Consider the following 17,694-nt stretch of genomic DNA (forward strand, 5'->3'; position numbering starts at 1 on the left):
TGCGGCAGCTTGGGAGCTGGTGAAGGGACGTGGCAGCAGGCTCAGCTGAGATCTCAGAGTCAGCGATGGTTTCCAGGGCACGTGCTGGGAGGTCTCCAAGCAGGAACTGCAGCCGCTGCTTCAAAACAATCTTCTTGACTGGGATCCCTTTTGTCCGTCTGTCCTTCCCTTTTCCCTGGCTGTTTATTTGGTAGTACTGCTGCTGGGCGTGTGGCCACCTACCAGCTGCTCCTGCTGTTGCAGCGAGGGTTTTTGGAAGACAGGGATCTCCTGCACGTCTGAGGAAAGCCTTCCTCTCCCTTGACGAAAGCACTGCTTGCCATGGCTCAGCCTCTCTGGTCAGAGGCAGAGCAAGGGAACAGCTGCTTAGGGAGAGGGAAAATATTTAAAAGGAGGTGACAGAAGGAGAAGGAGAGCTCACTTCTTTTCCCACCCTAAGTCCACATGGGAGGGACTGAAATACAGTTATGACTTCTAGCAGTCATGGGTGTGCCAGGGAGGATGCAGCCAGGCTGCTGATGGGAGAGGAAGTGTTATAAATGTAAATAGGGGCTGCTGTGGGGAGCCCAGAGTCATGGGCAGGACAGGGGAAACAGGCAGGTCACGGGACAAAACTGATGCTGGACACAGCAAGGCAGCAGAGGGGAACAAATTTGATTCTGTCTGCTCCCAGACAAGAAAGGCAGAAGAGTAACAGAGGGATGGAGGAGCCCTGGAGGTCTGGAGGAGAAGCAGCAGGGAAAATGCAATAGGCAGACTCCCAGTCAAGACTAGCAAAGCTGGCCACCCTCAGCAGGTCCGGGAAGTTTCTGGAAGGGTGGACTGAGCCATACCCCAGATCGCAAGGGCAGTGCTGCAGCACATCACCCAACGGACCCCCCCTACCTTCTGCCACAGAGTTCGATGTAGTGCAGGGCCGGGCATCTAAAGGAGATTCGACCCCGTTGCACGCTCATCCCTTGCTGCCGGCTCAGCTGAGACCTCGGAGGCCGGTTTGCACAAGTGCACGCAGACAGCAGGGTAACACAGGTTGTCCACATCCATAAATGTTTCTGTATTGACCGATTTGTGCGCAGTCTCCTCCCACCGGGTAAGGGGGAAGAAGAGACCACGCCAGTGCTTTTGGCAGTATTGCCCTGGGGTTGGGGAGACTGTAGGAAAAGACCTAAATAAGGCTAAAATAGGGGATAGGAAGCAAGACCCGAGGCCGCTTTGTGGACGATGGAGGAGAAAGCCAGCCGCAAGCAGAGCACGATATTTGAGAGGCTGGCTGCCTCCGCACAACCTCCTCTGCCCTCTGGCTCGCCATTGTCTGGTGGCAGCTCCCCGTAGGCGGGCTGCTGATGGAGCAGGGGCAGGGCTGCCTTTGGAGGGGGCCTCAAGTGAGGGTAACGGGGGGGGGCTTTGGGGGTGCAGAGGCGAAGTTACGCTGTTTGTAAGGGGGGTAGCACTGGGGAAAGCACTAAAGGCTATGCAAAAAGTAATAGTAATTGGGGGGGGGGGGGGGGGGAAGAAGAAGAAAGCGCAGGCACGCTGGGTTGGTGACGGGAATTGGGTGCCCGGCGGGACCTCAGCTTGCGGTGCCGGAGCGGGGCCCCTCCCCGCTGCTGCCGGGGCTGCCAGCGCGGAGGCCGGGCCGCGCCCGCCGGGGGCTGCAGCGGGGCTCCCGCCGGCCCGGGCCGCGCTGCCCGCCCCTGCCCCGCCCCTCCGCCCTGGGGAGCCCCGAAAGCCGCCGGAGCCGAGCCGCCCCCCGCGCCGGGGCGGGGAGAGGGAGGGCCCCGCCGCGTCCCCTCCTCCGCTCGCTCCGCCCGGGGCCGGGCGGGGGAGCGGGAGCGGGAGCGGGAGCGGGACCGGGACCGGGACCGGGACCGGGCGGGGGGGAGCGGCTCTCCGGCCCCGCCGCCGCATCCCCGCCGCAGCGGAAGCCGCACCCCCGCCGCCGGGGCCGGGCAGGCGCAGCCCCCCGGCGCATCCCGCCCCCGCCGGGCCCCTGATTGGCGCCGGCGGCCTCGGCTCCCCCCCGCGCCCCGCTCCCCGTCCCGCCGCCGCCATGAACCCGCTCTTCGGCCCCAACCTCTTCCTCCTGCCGCAGGAGCAGCAGGGGCTGCCGGGCCCCGAGCTGCCGCCGCCGCCCGCCCCGCGGCCCGCCGAGCCCCTGGGGGGGGAGCTGGCCGCCCCGCCGCCCGCCGGCCCCTTCCCCGCGCCGCCCGCCGCCATGGCCCTCCGCAACGACCTGGGCTCCAACATCAGCGTCCTGAAGACGCTCAACCTGCGGTTCCGCTGCTTCCTGGCCAAGGTCCATGAGCTGGAGCGGCGCAACCGGCAGCTGGAGAAGCAGCTGCAGCAGGCGCTGGAGGAGAGGGCGGGGGGCGGCGGGGCGGGCCGGGGCCGCGGACCCCCGCGCCGCGACCAGGCGGTGCAGACCGGCTTCGTCGGCCCCATCCGCACCCTGGGGCTGGGGCTGGGGCTGGGGCTGGCGCCGGCCCGGGCGCTGGGTTCCCCCGGCTGCCGCCCCGGCGCCCCCGCCCAGCCGCTTCCTCCCTTCCCGGCCGCCTCCCGCTTCGTGCCCGGCACCATCTGGTCCTTCTCGCAAGCCCGGCGGCTGGGCCCGGGGCCGGAGACCACCCTGGTGCAGGGACCGGGGGTCTCCTGGGTCCACCCGGACGGGGTGGGCGTGCAGATCGACACCATCACCCCGGAGATCCGGGCCCTCTACAACGTGCTGGCCAAGGTGAAGAGGGAGCGCGACGAGTACAAGCGCAGGTGAGGAGGGGCGGCGGGGGCGAGGGGCCCGACCCGCAGCCCCCGGGGGACCGAAACCATCGCCGGGGGGGCTGCAGGGCTCTAGCCGGTGGGCGCCGGTGCGGGAGAAGCAGGTGGCGGGGGGAGAGGCAGCCCTGGCCTGACTTCCCGGGAGCGTGGGCTCCAGGCTGCGTGAAGTGGGTTGTAAGGCGAAAACACGGACCCCTGAAGGCATTCGTGGCTCCTCGCTTGCCTCCTGGTGTTTGAATTCTCTCGGGATGCTCGCTGAGCCTTTTTCCGTCTTGCCAACCCGGCATGAGGAACTAAAAGTGCCTTTCCAAGCGGGGAAGAAATAACGTGACTCCAGGAGCTGGCGATTTAAAGGGGAGGGGATCTGGAAACACTCGGGAAAGGAGGAGCAGCCGGAAAGTAGGTGAGGAAGGTGAACGTGCAACAGTGAGCAGGTTTGGATTGGAAAATGCCTCTGGGAGGAGGAAGGGCTCTCTGGATACGTAGGACGGTGCCGAGAATTCCCTCGGCAGGGCGGCTGGATCCCTCAGGCCCTTTCCCTCCCCAGCGCTCTCCCGGCCGGCGCCTCAGCAGCCGTGCAGGAGCACCCCACTCCTCCGGGGGCTTTCCTCCTGACCCAAAATAGCTGCAGCTTGGCACGTGCCTCAGAGAAGGGTGAAGCAGAATGCAGAGCTAATCTCTTGGCCGGTTCTTCTTTCCCGTGCGGGGCGGCCGCCGCTCTCGCATCGCACCAGCGGCGCTTTTGTTTCAAGCCAGTTTCTGAGGCTGCTCCCAGATCCGCACGTAGGATGAGATCAGGCAGCGGGCTGGCGTCGCTGGGTCAGGGCACGGGGCAGAGCGAGACCATTGCTGGTGACCGACACCACCAGAGCAGCTGATTTTTTTTCAGAAGAAAAGTCACTTTATGATGCTTTAGAAGCAATTAGAAAGTAACTGATTACGTACCCAAAGGAACGAAACAGTGTGCTCTACCCACGGGAGCCGTGCTACTGACCTGTGCTTCACAGCAATGGGCTCTGGTGCCCAGATCAAGGCTGGGGATCCAAGATGACACCTTATGTTTTTGGCTTTATAAGGCTTTGGCTGAGCAGACTTGCCTGTCAGATGCTCCGAAGGCATCGAGCAAGGCACATGGAAAGGAAGAGTTGGCATCTCTTCTTTCCCACCAATTGCTGTGCGTACCTGCGGCCTTTTATTATTAAGCCAGGGGTTGGGGTCCTTCTCCAGGGGCAGGCAGCTCTCCTTGCCTTGCGTTTTCAGATCAGATAGCGGGGAGCTGGAGCTACCTTTTTTGGCCTGGAGCACTCGAGCCTCACCTGCTCGAAGCGGTTCAGCTGGAGGGGACTGAATTGAGTTTGTTGGTGCTGCTGAAACTTTGGGAGAGAGGAGAGCTTTTTGGGGTTGTCCTGCTCTGGCAGGCGGGCTTTGGGGAAGGCTGCGGGGGAGTGACGGAGGGAGCGGGAACACTGGGGGCACCACGAGCTGCCGCGGGCCAATGTTGTTGGCGGGATCTATTTTTGGACTGTGTTACCAGGGGCTGGGGGAAAGCAGACCCCACCCCCAGACCCTTTCCAGCACTGGGAACTTTCTGATGGGTGCAGCCAGGTCCCGAACAAGGGAATGGGACAGGAGGATCCCATTTCCACACCCTTTCCCATGTGGAGGGCTGACGCCGACATCCTGCGGGAGCAGAGACCTCCCTGCCACGGCGGGCTCTGATCTGTCGTGGGGACAGCGCGGGCTGGTGTCATCCCTTTGCCACCTGCCTGGGGGCAGAGGGAAGAGACCTTGTTATCACAGGACTTCCTGGTTCTCTGCCCCACGTCTCAGGTGCTTGAGCTTGTGCTTTCTTCAAGGCAGCGTTGCCACCGTGCACCCCGCGGCACTCAGAGCGGTGCAGCAGGGGGAACTTCTCTCTGGATATGCAGGGCCTGAAATTCAAGTCTGGGGTCTAGGGGGATGCAGGGGCAATAGGGAGGGATGAGGAGAGATGCGGTAGCAGCAGGAGAGAGGCTTGCAGGAGGCACACTTGGGAAGGGCAGACTGAGGCTAGGTGGTCTGGAGAGGGGCAAAGGGTGCCTGTGAGTATCATACAGAGCCACCAAGCCCTGGGGATCTGAGCGTCTCATCAGGTTTGTGCTGTCCACTGCATCTGTATTTCCAAGTAGTTTTCATCTTGGATGCTGCAAGCACATGCTGGAGATACAGGGTGAATAGTGCTACAGCACAGCGTGTTAGGATGGCAGAATGGTTTGGGCTAGAAGGGACCTTTAAAGACCAGCCCCCCTGCCATGGGACATTTTTCAATAGATCGGGTTGCTCAGAGCCCCGTGCAACCTGGCCTTGAACACTTCCAGGGATGGGGCATCCACAATTTCTCTGGGCAACCTGTTCCACTGTCTCACCACCCTCATCGTGAAAAATGTCTTCCTTATGTCCAATATAAATCTACGCTCTTTCAGTTTGAAACCGTTGCCCCTTGTCCTGTCACTACAGGCCCTGGTAAAAAGTCTCTCTCCATCTTTCTTATAAGCCCCCTTTATCTATTGAAGGGCCACAAGAAGGTCTTTTGTGGTCATGATTGCTCTCCAAGGAGGTACGCCAGGTTGCGGGGCATCTTTAAGTTGAAGCTCAAACGTGGCAAGAGAGCGAAATGTGCAGCTTCAAGCCCCGAGCAGCCCGAAGGGTGCCCCGCAGCACCGGCGTGCACTAACCGTGCAACACAGGGTAAGGCACCCCCGGTGCCTTTTGCAGCGAACAGTATTTTTAAAGACGTGCAGGATCGTTTATTTTGCTAAGCGAACTTCTTGAGGGGACGCACCTGGCGTCAGGGGGGCTGTAGGGACAGCACTGCATCTTGTCACGCCTCCAGCTTTGGGAGGGCTGGCCTGTAGCCAGCAAGGGGATGGCCGGGACTGTCTGCTGCTGGGACCCTCCTGCCCTCGCTCTCTGCCTTCTCCCCTGTATTTCAGCCTTTGGGCAGGTTGCCGCCTTGCGGTGGTGCAGGAAGGACGCACGTCTCCCCTTAGCGTGCGCCGGTGGCCGTGGGGTTGTGTGGGGCCGCCTTGCATCCAGCTGGCAGCGACCTGGCAGCGGCCGCCGGCCACGCTGGGCTGCGGGTGCAGTGCTGCAGGCTGGTTATTATTAGGAGTGGTGCATTGCAGGAGGGAGCAGGGAAGAAGGAGCCAGGCAGGAGGCGAGCGGGAGAGAGGTTTGTAACGGATGGGCCTGCAGATTCGTTGCTTGCAGGGCGAATCGCTGTTGCCTCCTGCCTTTAAATCGGTGTTTATCTGATCTGCACTCATCTTCCGTAGCATTGGTGTGAAATGGATTTTTCCAAGGATTGGCAGCTATGCTTTACTTCCCTGGGCTATATAGAGACCCGGAGGGAGGCGGAGACTGAAAAAGAGAGGAAGCGCCACGCTGAGAAAGATGCTGAAAATTTTTTCTTATGGTGGAAAGCGGTTTTCTCCCCAGGGAGGGAGGCCTTGTTTGAACAGTTCCCATATAAGGGCAATTCTACCTTTTAACTTTTTCATTCCCTCTCTCTTCGTCTCCCTCTTCCCCCAAAGGGATGGGAACCCCCTTTGACTCTCCTTCTGTAGCTGCAGTATGGAGACAACACCAGCACGAGGACTGCACACTTTGTCCTTGTTTGAGTAAGGAGCAGCGTTGCCAGCCTTAAGAGCTTAGAAATTCATAAGCCAGGACTCTCCCACGTCATCAGATTGTCCTGATACCTCGAGTTAACAAGTGTGAGGGCTTTTAATGTGCTTTCTGGTCTCCTAGGCCTTAGGATTTATTTTTCAAACTTGGCGTGAGTACACGAGAAGAGAGATTTTTCATGTCCTCTCGCAGGTTCGCAGTGTCGGTGCTTGCAAGCATTAAATAGAAGCTGGAGATCACAGCACCAGGCAGGGCCCAGCTCTGGTTGCTTTCCCAGAGAAATTCCGCTTTCTCAGAGAAATCTGGCTCTCCCAGAAGAGCCAGGAGCTGGGTAAGAATGCAGCAGCCCTGCCCCGTGCCGCATCGCAGCGCGTGCCAACCTGTCTGCTCTATGGGATAGTCATTTAGCAAAGAGCAGTACGGCCTGGTGGCCTCCCAACAGACTGTGGCCTGGGCCAACACCGCAGCGTGGCCCAAGATGATGATCTCATGCAGCGAAATACAATATAATAATTGCCAGGCGATGTGTCTTTGTATAGCAAGGCCAGGCACCTTGCAGTTCAGCCTTTTGCAAAGCTGCAGAGCCTGATACAGTACCCACCAGCCAACCTGGCATAAACTGGGACAATCCATCCTGCTTCCTTGTGGGAGGAAACAATGTTCTTTAATCCAATCTGTTATGCGGCCCTACAGCCAAGGAGAGTTGTGCCCCTGCCTGGGTAGCGTGGCCTGCCGCAGGGCAGCCCTCTGCTTTGGCACAGGCAGAAGAGCAGCCCTTCATGATGGTGCACATCATGACCACTTACGCTGTAACGTGGTTTGGTATTAGGTTGGGCTTTGTGCTTCTGGACAGTCTGAACTGCAGCACTGCAGACACGCAAACGCGGTCACAAGTATGATGCAGAGGGGGGCAACTCTGCAATATCTGCAAGCCTGTTATTGAGCGTTGGAGCTGAACCTAATGTGACCCAAGGCCAAGGGGCTCGGGGGCGGGTGGAGAGGCCGGCGGGCTCTGTCAGGCCGTGGGCCGGCCCCAGCGTGGCAGGGCGTGCAGCGCAGCTGCTGCGCGGAGCCTGCGGTTGGTGTCCCCAGCTCCCCCCGTCGCGGGGCAGGGCAGCCTTTGGCCAGCCCACGGCAGGGACAACAGAGTGCGTGGTGGGGCAGGCTTCGTGGCCGGGGGGGTGCTGACAGGCGTTTGGCAGCTGTCGTCGTCTGGAAACAAGCGGCAATGCATTCCTGGGCACGTTCTCCTTCCCGCCCTGGTGCCGTCATCACCCCCTCTTGGATAGCTTTGGGGTGAGCAGCTGCTGCTCCCTCCTCTCCGGCAGCTGGCGAGGCAAGGCCGGTGGGATCTGACCAGCGCGTTTGTCTCCCTAGATGGGAAGAGGAGTACACGGTGCGTGTCCAGCTTCAGGACCGAGTGACTGAGCTGCAGGAGGTGAGCATCGCTGTCCCCCACTTCCCCTGCACCCCAGCTGATGCTGATTTGCACATCTCCCTCTGTCTGGGGCAGGAAGCCCAGGAGGCTGAAGCCTGCCAGGAGGAGTTGGCCATGAAGGTGGAGCAGCTCAAGGCAGAGCTTGTTGTCTTCAAGGGACTGATGAGTAATGTGAGTCCCTAACCCCTCTCCAACCCGGCAGCAGTGTCCTACCCGAGCGGTGGGGCTGCATAGAAAAGCAGTTCCTTGGCGGGGCACGTCCAGCACAGCGGTGGTCTGGCAGGGTCGGTCCAGGCTGCAGTGAGCAAACTGGGGATGCGGATGCAGTCCTGCAGCACAGGGGTGGGGAATGTGGGGGCTCCGATTGCCATTTGCCTTGCCTGATCTTCCTCCTTTTTTCCCCCTCCTGCGGCACTGTGGGTTCAGAACATCACGGAGCTGGACACCAAGATTCAAGAGAAGGCCATGAAGGTGGACATGGACATCTGCCGGCGCATCGACATCACTGCCAAGCTGTGCGATGTGGCGCAGCAGCGGAACTGCGAGGACATGATCAAGATGTTTCAGGTGAGAAGTGCCTGCTGCTGCTCCAGGCTCGGCCGCCGGCTCTGGGGAAGAGAGTTCCTGAAGGAGGTAGAAGAGACAACACCAGCCCTCTGCTAGGGGAGACACTTGGTCACCCTCACCCTCGCTCCTTGCAGTCCCTTGCTCTCTGTCCCTCTCGGGAGGACCAGACAAAAGGGCACAGAGAGGAGGTGGAAAGCTCCAGATGTTGCTTTGGGCATTGAGAGTCCCCTCAACCTCTCACTGATCTGTTGTCTTGGGCCCGGGGACCCCACAGTGGTAGGGGAGCAGCTGCAGGAGGGAGACGAGTTGCTTGAGTGTCTGTCTCTAACTCCATCTCTCTCCTTCCCCTTCCCCTCTCCGTCATCTTCTCTCTGTCTCTCTTCTCTGTCTCTGTCTCTTTTCTCTTTCTGGATGTCGCTGCCTTTCTGTCTCGCTTTCTTTGTCCCTACAGAAACAACTGGTTAGTTCCATTCAGTTGGGAAAGTGTACAAATTTTAAACTTTCTATAAGTAAGGTCGGACTGTAAATATTGACATATTTCACCTTTTTCAGACTGTCTCTTTTTTCCTGTTTCTGTCGCTGTGTTTCCCTGGACTGGGGTGGTGTCACCCTCTGGACTGGGGTGGTGGGCAATTTGAGTTTTTCTGCAGTAAAACCACATTGTTTTTTCTCATCAGATTCATAGATTCCATCTTTAGTTGCTTAGTTTTAATTTCATAAAATGCTAAAACCATGTTTTATCCATTGCACCATCTTAAACCTGATCATAATGAGCCCGTCTCTCTCTTTCTTTCTTGCTGTTCTTCCTTCCTTCCTTCCTTTCTTTCTTTCTTTCTTTCTCTCTTTCCCTGCCTTTCTGTCCCTCCACCATTCCTTTCCCCTCCATCTTCTCCCAACTATCTGCTCCCGACCTTGGACCCGGCCTCGTTTCTGTAGTCTCTGCACTTGTCTCCCGTTAAGGTCCCAGCCTCGGTGGGGCGGAAGCGGGAGCGCAAGCAGGTCAGCGACGAAGACACCTCGCTGTCAGAGAGCGACGCCTCCCGAAAACCTGAAGAGGAAGAGGAGGATGAGACCACAGCCATGAGTATCAATGAGGAAATGCAGAGGATGCTGAACCAGCTGTGAGTGCGGTTGCTCCGCACCTCTGCTGCCGGTGTTGAGCGAAGCTCCAGCACCAGGCTCCCCGCTGGTGCCTGGGATGGGGAGGGCAGGGGTGGGCTGTGGATCCTCTTCCAGGGGGAGGGTGAGATGGGAGGTGCTGCTGTGGGGTACATACATCCTGTGCTCTGCGGCATGGTGGGACTGACTCCCCTGGGAGACCTGAGCCCACCTGTGCTGTGGGTGGGAGCTGGTCCAGCTCCCCTCCTCTTGACCCCTTTCTGCCTTTTGGGAGTGCCTGCCTGAATTTGCCAGGACTCCTGACCATAAAGCCAGTCCCTTCCCCATCAACTGTTGGGTTTGGGCACGCTTGAGCTCACCCTGGCCAGACCTCCAAGAGCTGCAGCCCTGCCTGTGAACGGGGACAAGGCTTTCGGCACTGACGCGGCCCCCTGCCTGCTGGGGTTTTCCTGCTGGGTGCTGACGTGCTGTTCCCTTGCTCCCAGGAGGGAATATGACTTTGAGGATGACTGTGACAGCCTCACGTGGGAGGAGACAGAAGAAACGCTGCTCCTCTGGGAGGACTTCTCCGGATATGCCATTGCAGCTGCAGAGGTGCAGGGGGAGGTAACGGTGGTGTCAGGTCCCCTCAGGGGTCCAGCTCTGGGTTGGGACACTCGGTCCTGCCTGAGGCTGGCAAGATGCTCCCTCAAAGACCAGACTTCAGCCCCTCCATCCCTTGCAGGCCTGTACAGATGCTTCCCCACTACACTACGACTTCTCTATGTGAATACGTTACCGCATCCTTGTGAAGGTCTCCTTGTTAGACAGACCGGGGACCTGTAGCCTGAAAGATGTGCTGAGGGCATGGTCCACACATGTGGGGAGAGCCACAGACCTCCCAGGAGGGACCTCCTCTGCCTGGGCTGGTCTCTGGTGGTCCCTTGCTTGGGCTTTTCAGCCCACCTGCCCGCTGTGCAGCAACACTGCCCAAACAGAGGCGTCGATGTCTGGCCCAAAGCCCTCGCCATCCTGCATCTTTGGGTCCTCAGCAGTGCCCTGGGGATGTGTCACGCTTGGGGACGGTCTGTGCTCTCCAAAGCTTCTGTGCGTTGCTAGGCTTGTTCTGGGCTGACGTGCTCACTGCCCGGTGTGGCGAGTCCTGGGTCTCTCTACCCTGTGTTGGCAGGACTGACTCGTGCCTTATTTATACTACACTGCTTATGTTTCTTCCTCTTTTTTCCAGTGCTGCCAGTTCTTTCTCTGATTTCTCTCTCTCTTGCCTTTTGGTTCCTTACGTTGGACACCTCCCTGCCTCTAAACATGTCGTCCACTCTCCCCACCAGCAGGACGACAGCCTGGAGAAAGTGATCAAGGACACAGAGTCGCTGTTCAAGAGCCGTGAGAAGGAGTACCAGGAAACCATCGACCAAATAGAGGTGGGAGGAGGAGGAAGTGGGGAGGGCATGGCACAGAAGGGGGTGAAATGGGGGAGTGGGTCCCTGGGAGAGGGAGGCACCATGCTGGAGCAGGTAGCTGGTAATGGCGGGTGGCAGCCTCAGGACTGGCCGTGCCCCCTGCCCTGCACCGCACCGTGCCCCGGGCTCATCTCTGCACCATCTCCTTTGTGCAGCTGGAGCTGGCCACAGCCAAGAACGACATGAACCGGCACCTGCACGAGTACATGGAAATGTGCAGCATGAAGCGAGGCTTGGACGTGCAGATGGAGACTTGCCGGCGGCTCATCACCCAGTCTGGGGACAGGTGAGCTTCAGCGGGAAGGCCGGGATACCCATGTTCTGGGCAAGGACTGGAGCCAGGGTGGTGGTGAGTGGGAGCTGAAGCACGGGGTGGTACTCCTGCCCGGCCCTGGTGTGGCATGGAGAGAGGGCAGTTCCCAGAGGCTATTGGGCTCCTGGTGACCAGCCTCCACACAGGTCGTGGTACCACCTCTGCAGAAGGTGGGCTGCGCACAGGAGTCAGTTTTGACAGGTGAAGCCGGACACCCCCGATGGAGAGAGGAGCTGCTGTTGTGCAGGGACACTGTACAGGTCCCCACAGGCGTGTGGAGCCAGGGTGGCTCCAGGCTGGGGACCTCTGGGGGGGGCTTTCACTGACCCCGAGCCTCACATGCCTTGGCAGGGTCCTGCTCTGGGCAGGCTCCTCCGGCATAGACAGCCCTGCTTCATGCTCTGGACCTCTAAGCTGGTGTCCTCTGGGACACGCTACTCAGCACCCAAGGATTGCCGTGGACGCACGCGTGTCCCAGGGGAGCGAGAGGGGCACTTCAGCTTCTCTCCTCCTTGCTCTGGTGCCCCCTGCCCACACCAAACTGGGTCCTTTCCCTCCCCCTGGGCAGTGCTGTGACCGCTGCCCTTTACTCTTCTCTGCAGAAAGTCTCCTGCCTTCACCCCGGCCTCCAACAGCGAGTCGGCCCCGAACGAGGAGAGCGAGGAGTCCGACCGCGACCTCCTCAGCGACGCTTCCATCAGATAATGAGGGGAGGCCCCCGCTCCCTTGGACCCCCTTCCTGGCACGGGGGTGCCTGAGCCGCGCCTGGGAGAGACTGTCAGAGACGTGGAGCTGCTGGTAAACGTCTGTCGCCCAGGCTCACTCCCGTTTTGGGGTGCTTGGCAGATCCCACACCCCCCCACCACTGGATATCTTGCAAATGGGAATAGCTAGATAGACCTGAGGGTCCTCACCTGGCCGCTCAGCCTCCAGCCCCTTCTCTATTCCCTTCCCCTGCTTTAAACTGTGGTTCGGGCAGGGAGGCTCCAAACCTGCCATGGCGGCGTTCTCCAGGACCTGTCCCCCAGACCCACCTTCTCTGGCCTCCGTCCTGGTACACTTGACCTTGCCCCCTGCCTTCCCTGCGCCACACGGAGCCGAACGAGAGCCGTACCTCCCTGCAAACTGGACCTGACACTGGTGCCAACTGGACCGAGCCCGGGGCTCTCTCTGTCCTTGCTGCTGACCAGGTGCCTGGCTGGTCCCTGTGCTGCGCCAGGCACCCCAAGCCCCCCCGCCACCTCTGGGGTGGGGGCTGAGTCCCGCTCACTGTGCACTTTGCTTTGCCGCATGTCGGCGGTGCGCTCGCGTCTGTGTTATGGGGGCGAGGGGTCATTAAATGGGACAGTTTCCTTTTCTACAGCTTTGCTGGGTGTGGGCTCTCCCTGTGCTGCCGCGGGCACCGTGAGGCGGAGGGTGTCCTCCACCGGACCCCCAAACCCACATCAATAGGGGTCTCCCATGGGACACTCCCATCCCTTGGGCGTACCAGATGGGACTGACAGATGGGACAGTGGTGAGATCCGTATTCAGTGAGCCACTGGCCCTCGACGGGCTGTGTGTAGCACTGGTACTGCCTGGGCTGCCTTGTTCTTAACCTGGAGCATCATTGATGCTGAGGCTGAGGGATTGGAAACGAAGCCGAATGTGGCTCGTGACTTGTGGACCTTCCTTCCCCAGCGCCTGGTCTCTGCCACACCAGGACATCCCAGAGCATCTTCTTGCCTGCCCTCAGTCCCACGTCCAACCTCGGTGTAACCACAGTGGGGGTTCCCCTGTCCCACCATCCCTTGTAGCATTTGCCTGGCTGGCCATTGCGCGTGCTCCTGCGGTGACGGGAGGCTGGGGCCCGGCAGGGTGGCAGGAGGGGGCGAGCAGCCTGCTGAGAGGCAGCGTTTCGCAGGGCCGTCCGCTGAGCAGGGTGCCCAGGCTGCACAGCCAAGCCAGGTGAAGCTGCAGAGAAAAACGCTTCTCGCAAAAAGTCCTGAAGGGAAGAGAAAGGTAGATGGCAGTAGAGGTTTTGGATCATGTCTAAGATTAGGTAAGGTAGATAAAATGGGGGCTGAGGGATGCAACAGTTTATCTCTGTAGGTTTGGCTTGGGTAGCAAACGCTGCTGTGCACTTGAGCTGCGAGCACCGGCGCATCCACGCACCGCAGTGCAGAGGGTTGGCGTTTGGGCAGGGTGAGGTCCTGTGCCTGCAAGACGTGTTAAGGCATGTGTTGGCGTTTCAGCGTGGGCTAAGCTGGCTGGTTAGAGCCGGCGGGGAGGCGAGGCCCTGCAAATGGCAGGAGAAGTTAGCAGCCGAGGAAACTGCTGCTGGGACACTGCTGCTGGCGCCGGGAAATGGCTGTTCCTCAGCCGATGGTCTGCCGTGGCTGGGCTCCAACTCGCGAGTGCCACCTTCGCCTCTCACGGGGGAAGCCGGGGGAGCGTTTCACGGGAGCAGCAGGGTGCTGGATAGCAGCAGAGGTGTGCTCCCCTGGCCCTGGCTGCGAGTGGCTGTGCGGGCGGATGGGAGTTGTGTGCCTCAGCACCTGCCCCAAGACACGGCCCTCACCATGGGACTTGCCTCCACGCTGCCTTGCCCGGCTATTTCCATTTTTTTCCCTCTTGCCTTTTTATTTTTCTTCCTAAAAGACCTAAGCCAGAGGAAATACTTTAATCTGGGCTTTCTCTTTCGAGTGATGATGCCTCACATGCAGTAAATCAGGGATCACTTTCTATCCTGCCTGGAGGCTTTTCTGGTTCATGCAAATCCCCTTTCCCGTAGGTGTCTTTGCAGCCATTTCTGCTCTTTCTCTGTTGCGAAGATCTCTGTGAGTGGCTGGCTAAGTCTGGCTTCCCCCGTGTGCAATCGATGTCATATGTACCTTGGCCTCTCGGTACTGCTTAAGAAACCCACAGGACCGTAGAGCATGTACCCTGAGGGATTGCAAGCATGAAGCACAGACGGACTGACATCTCTGCCTCAAGTAGTCATTGCCCAGAGGAGCAGCTGGTGCTGCCAGATGCCCAGCCGCCGGGACTCATGGGGACCCCAGTCCCACACTGCTTCTCATAACTTCATTTGCAGTGAAACTGAGATCTCTTCCACCCACGTCTGCGAGACGCTGCTGGTGATAGAATTCACCAGAGAGCAATAAGCTCTGTTCCCCCACCAGTGTGACAGCCCCTGACATCTCACTGGCAGGACACGCAACACTGATGCTTTGCCTCAGCAGTTCCTCAGCATGGGGAGCACAGCCCAAGACCTCCAGTGTTAGCCGGACCATCTCCCCTGCATCTACCTGTCCATCAGTGGTGACCCCACATTTTGATGCTGGATATGAGGAGATGTGGACCTTCCATCTATTAACTCTTCTCTGTGGGCTCCTCTCCATTCCTTGGGGAGTATCTAGCCTGCTTCTCTCCACCATGAGCCCTGCTGGGAACTGTGGCATCTAGGAACTGCTCAGCGCTGTGTTGCTTCTCACATCCCTAACCTCGTCCCTTTTCCAGGACACTTCTTGGCAGCACCTGCTCAGGGAGCAGCAACAGAAAAAATTGTCTAGCAAAGACCCAGGTCGTGGCTACTTGTTCTTTCTGAACAAGTGCTGGTCTGTATTCATCTCACAGGGAATAATAGTATCTTATTTACCCTTAAACCCCCGCCCATTCAAAAATCTTTGTTTGGCCTAAACTTTCTGAAAGACTTGGTTGCAGGGGCAGCTTGGCCATGGATGGCGTGGGCCTTTTCCTATTCTTTGGGTCAGTTACCCTTTCCAGCTGACCCTGCTCACCCATGAGCATCTTGCAGCTGAGTTAGGATGGTCCTTAGTGTACCAGAGCAGACCTTGGCATGCAGGGGACAAAGTCTTGTCTCACTTGGTGTCCGTGCATTAATGTGAATGTTTATTGCCCAAGTACAGTCCAAGCACAGATGTATCTCACTGAATGGGGTTCCATGTCAAGACGCATCCAGGCTGTATTTTCCACCCAGCACCCTTCTGCTGAAGGCCCTTTGTCACTTGTTCCACACAATTTGGCTTTGTGTGAGTTAACTTTACCCTGTTTCAGGATTCCTTAGGTGGACCTAAATGTGATGCTGACAGCCTTTGCTGGAGCAACTTTTGATTCCCTGGTAACCTGTTTATTTTGCTTCTTAGCCAAGAGGTAAGACAGACCAAAGCTGCATAGAAGATTATTCTTGTTTCTAGATTTAAGCTGGGAGATTGGCTTTCCTAAGCTTCATACCTCTGCTGCAAAAGCTTTGTTTGTTCTCAAGAAGACCATACTCTATATGTTTATAGTTGTTGCTCTCTCAGGTACCTGTGGCACAGAGTGTCCCAGAACTTGCACATGATGATCAAGTATGTCAAATACTCTGGTTATGGGTAAGAACCCTCCTTTCGAGAGGAGAGGTCAGAATTAATGCAGAACACAGTGAAGCGCTGTCTCCTTGGAGACACACCTAGATGATGCATGGACAGGCTCCTGAAAACATCTGGCAAGCCGCTACGCATGGTAATTAATGCCGGGAGCAATAGTAAGATTGCATGGAGAACTGGATGGGCTACAGACAGCTTTAGGGAAGCCCAGTCACCATTGAAAATCTTCCATTGGATGTATGAGACTGTGAGAGGTGTTTTAGATGTGAATTATCTAAATGCTTGGGCCGCTTTCTCTTGGGATGGGAACAAGGAGAGGATGCTGTAGGTCTTCTGGCAGAGGAGGGTATAGATTTCATAGCTTGGAGAGCAGCTGAAAGAGCTGGGAAGGTACTAAGGTAACACTATGGAAAAGGAGCTCAAGCAGCCACCAAAAGGCATCATGATCAAGCTGAACCAATATCACAACAGATGGGAAGAGGCAGCATTTTCAGCTTCAACAGCAGACTGCATCCGGGCAAGGTGCAAGAGGAAACAGGAATTCTCAGAGTAGGAAGAAATGTGGTTAATTGCTGTTTTTAATGTTCATGGCCACATCGTAGAACTGCTAGCTCACCAGCCTAACCCATTGGATAAAGGTGGAATAGGCAAGAGCAATTGTGAATTGGGGTTGCAAGCTAAAAAACACACTCTAGAGCTAGCAGCCAAATAACATGCTCTGACACACAATTTCGTCAAGGTATTGAAGGGTCTCTCATATACTCTTGGGTCCCCAAACAAAACATGGTAATTTATTTCACAAGTACCTCTCTGCTTTGTGTGAAAAGGAAAATTATGTTGTCATGGGAGACTTTGGCTGGGGCTACCAAAGAATATGCTGTGCTGGGGAGAGTTTCTCATCAACTTACAAATAATGGCATGCCCAAGTAAGGCAATGATTTTTAGCTGTCCCTATGACAGATGAAGACTGGGTTAGGACTGATGGTTGCCTAAAGACTAGGGATCAACTGAGCAACAAATAAGCATCACCCAGGACAAAAATGCTGTAACAGAGAACTGCATGGTGTTCTGTAGCCTTTTCGTACAGTGAAATTGTTTAGGGGAAGTATTAAAAAAGTATGATTAAGTGGGAGATCTGTAGAAGGAAGAGAGTTTTGCCAGTTTTCAAAAAAACTCTGATTTAGTATGCATGAGACAATAGCTTTCAGTAAACTACTTCCTTGAATAAGTGGCCATGTGACAATAGTACTTAGAAATAAGAATAACTAATGAAAATAATAATAAAGCCTGACCTTAATTAATAAAAATAAACCTTGTAACAACTACAGCAACTGTGGGTGGGGGAAAAGGAATAGAGGGACAACAAAATAATTTAGCTGTATAAAAAAGGTCTTTGGCTACTCCTATCACCTCAAGAAAAAGATAACAATAGCTGGATGTCTAAGGACACTAACAAGTTGTTCTTGTTATATTTAAAGAAAAAATCAATCCTAGCAGTGATATAAACCTTTTTTGTGGCTGAAATTGGGGAAAAAAAAAAAAAAAAAGAGGCAGAAAAAAAGAGAAGTACTCACCAGATAGGTCTGTTCTGTATTTGGAAAGAGTAGAATGTGGTCAGAGGGAAATGATGAAGCACTTTCCAGGCCATTAGCAATTAAGGAGGATCCTTGACAGGATCTTCTCAGAATAAACACTTCTACATTTCCAGGCACAGATGACCTAGAGCACGCTAATGTGGAGAGGTGCAGGGGGTGCTGTAGTGGTGACCAACCCACCGCACAACGCCTGAGGCTGCTTGGGGAGATGGCGTAAGTGACGCTGGGAAAAAAACACAGTGCTGTTGCTGCGTGTTTTGCAAAGCACTCTAACCTCAGTGGTGATAAAAAAGCGTTGGCTGCTCAAATCCATGGTTTGCTGATGTCAATTTTTTAATGCATTGGGGAAGACATTTTAAAAAAGCCTGGGTGGATGGGTGAACAAATGACGTCAGTG

The 17,694-nt window shown here is 56.8% G+C and overlaps 1 protein-coding gene across 5 annotated transcripts; it reads left to right on the forward strand.

Moving 5' to 3' along the window:
• The first annotated feature begins 2,050 nt into the window (after positions 1-2,050).
• IFFO1 (intermediate filament family orphan 1) lies at positions 2,051-12,037 on the forward strand. 5 transcript variants are annotated; one of them, XM_075719726.1, is made up of 10 exons: positions 2,051-2,763; positions 7,816-7,876; positions 7,952-8,047; positions 8,303-8,443; positions 8,895-8,903; positions 9,380-9,564; positions 10,048-10,174; positions 10,891-10,980; positions 11,175-11,305; positions 11,935-12,037. In XM_075719726.1, exons 1-10 carry the CDS (start codon positions 2,051-2,053, stop codon positions 12,035-12,037), a joined length of 1,656 nt encoding a protein of 551 aa, XP_075575841.1. The 5 variants fall into 5 exon arrangements, with proteins under 5 accessions (XP_075575841.1, XP_075575859.1, XP_075575867.1 ...); XM_075719744.1 differs by having other exon boundaries at positions 9,404-9,564; XM_075719752.1 differs by having other exon boundaries at positions 9,404-9,564; positions 10,048-10,168; positions 10,888-10,980.
• Positions 12,038-17,694: the final 5,657 nt, after the last annotated feature.

Source organism: Pelecanus crispus, chromosome 1 (assembly GCF_030463565.1).
Source record: "Pelecanus crispus isolate bPelCri1 chromosome 1, bPelCri1.pri, whole genome shotgun sequence".
Classification (NCBI taxonomy): domain Eukaryota; kingdom Metazoa; phylum Chordata; class Aves; order Pelecaniformes; family Pelecanidae; genus Pelecanus; species Pelecanus crispus.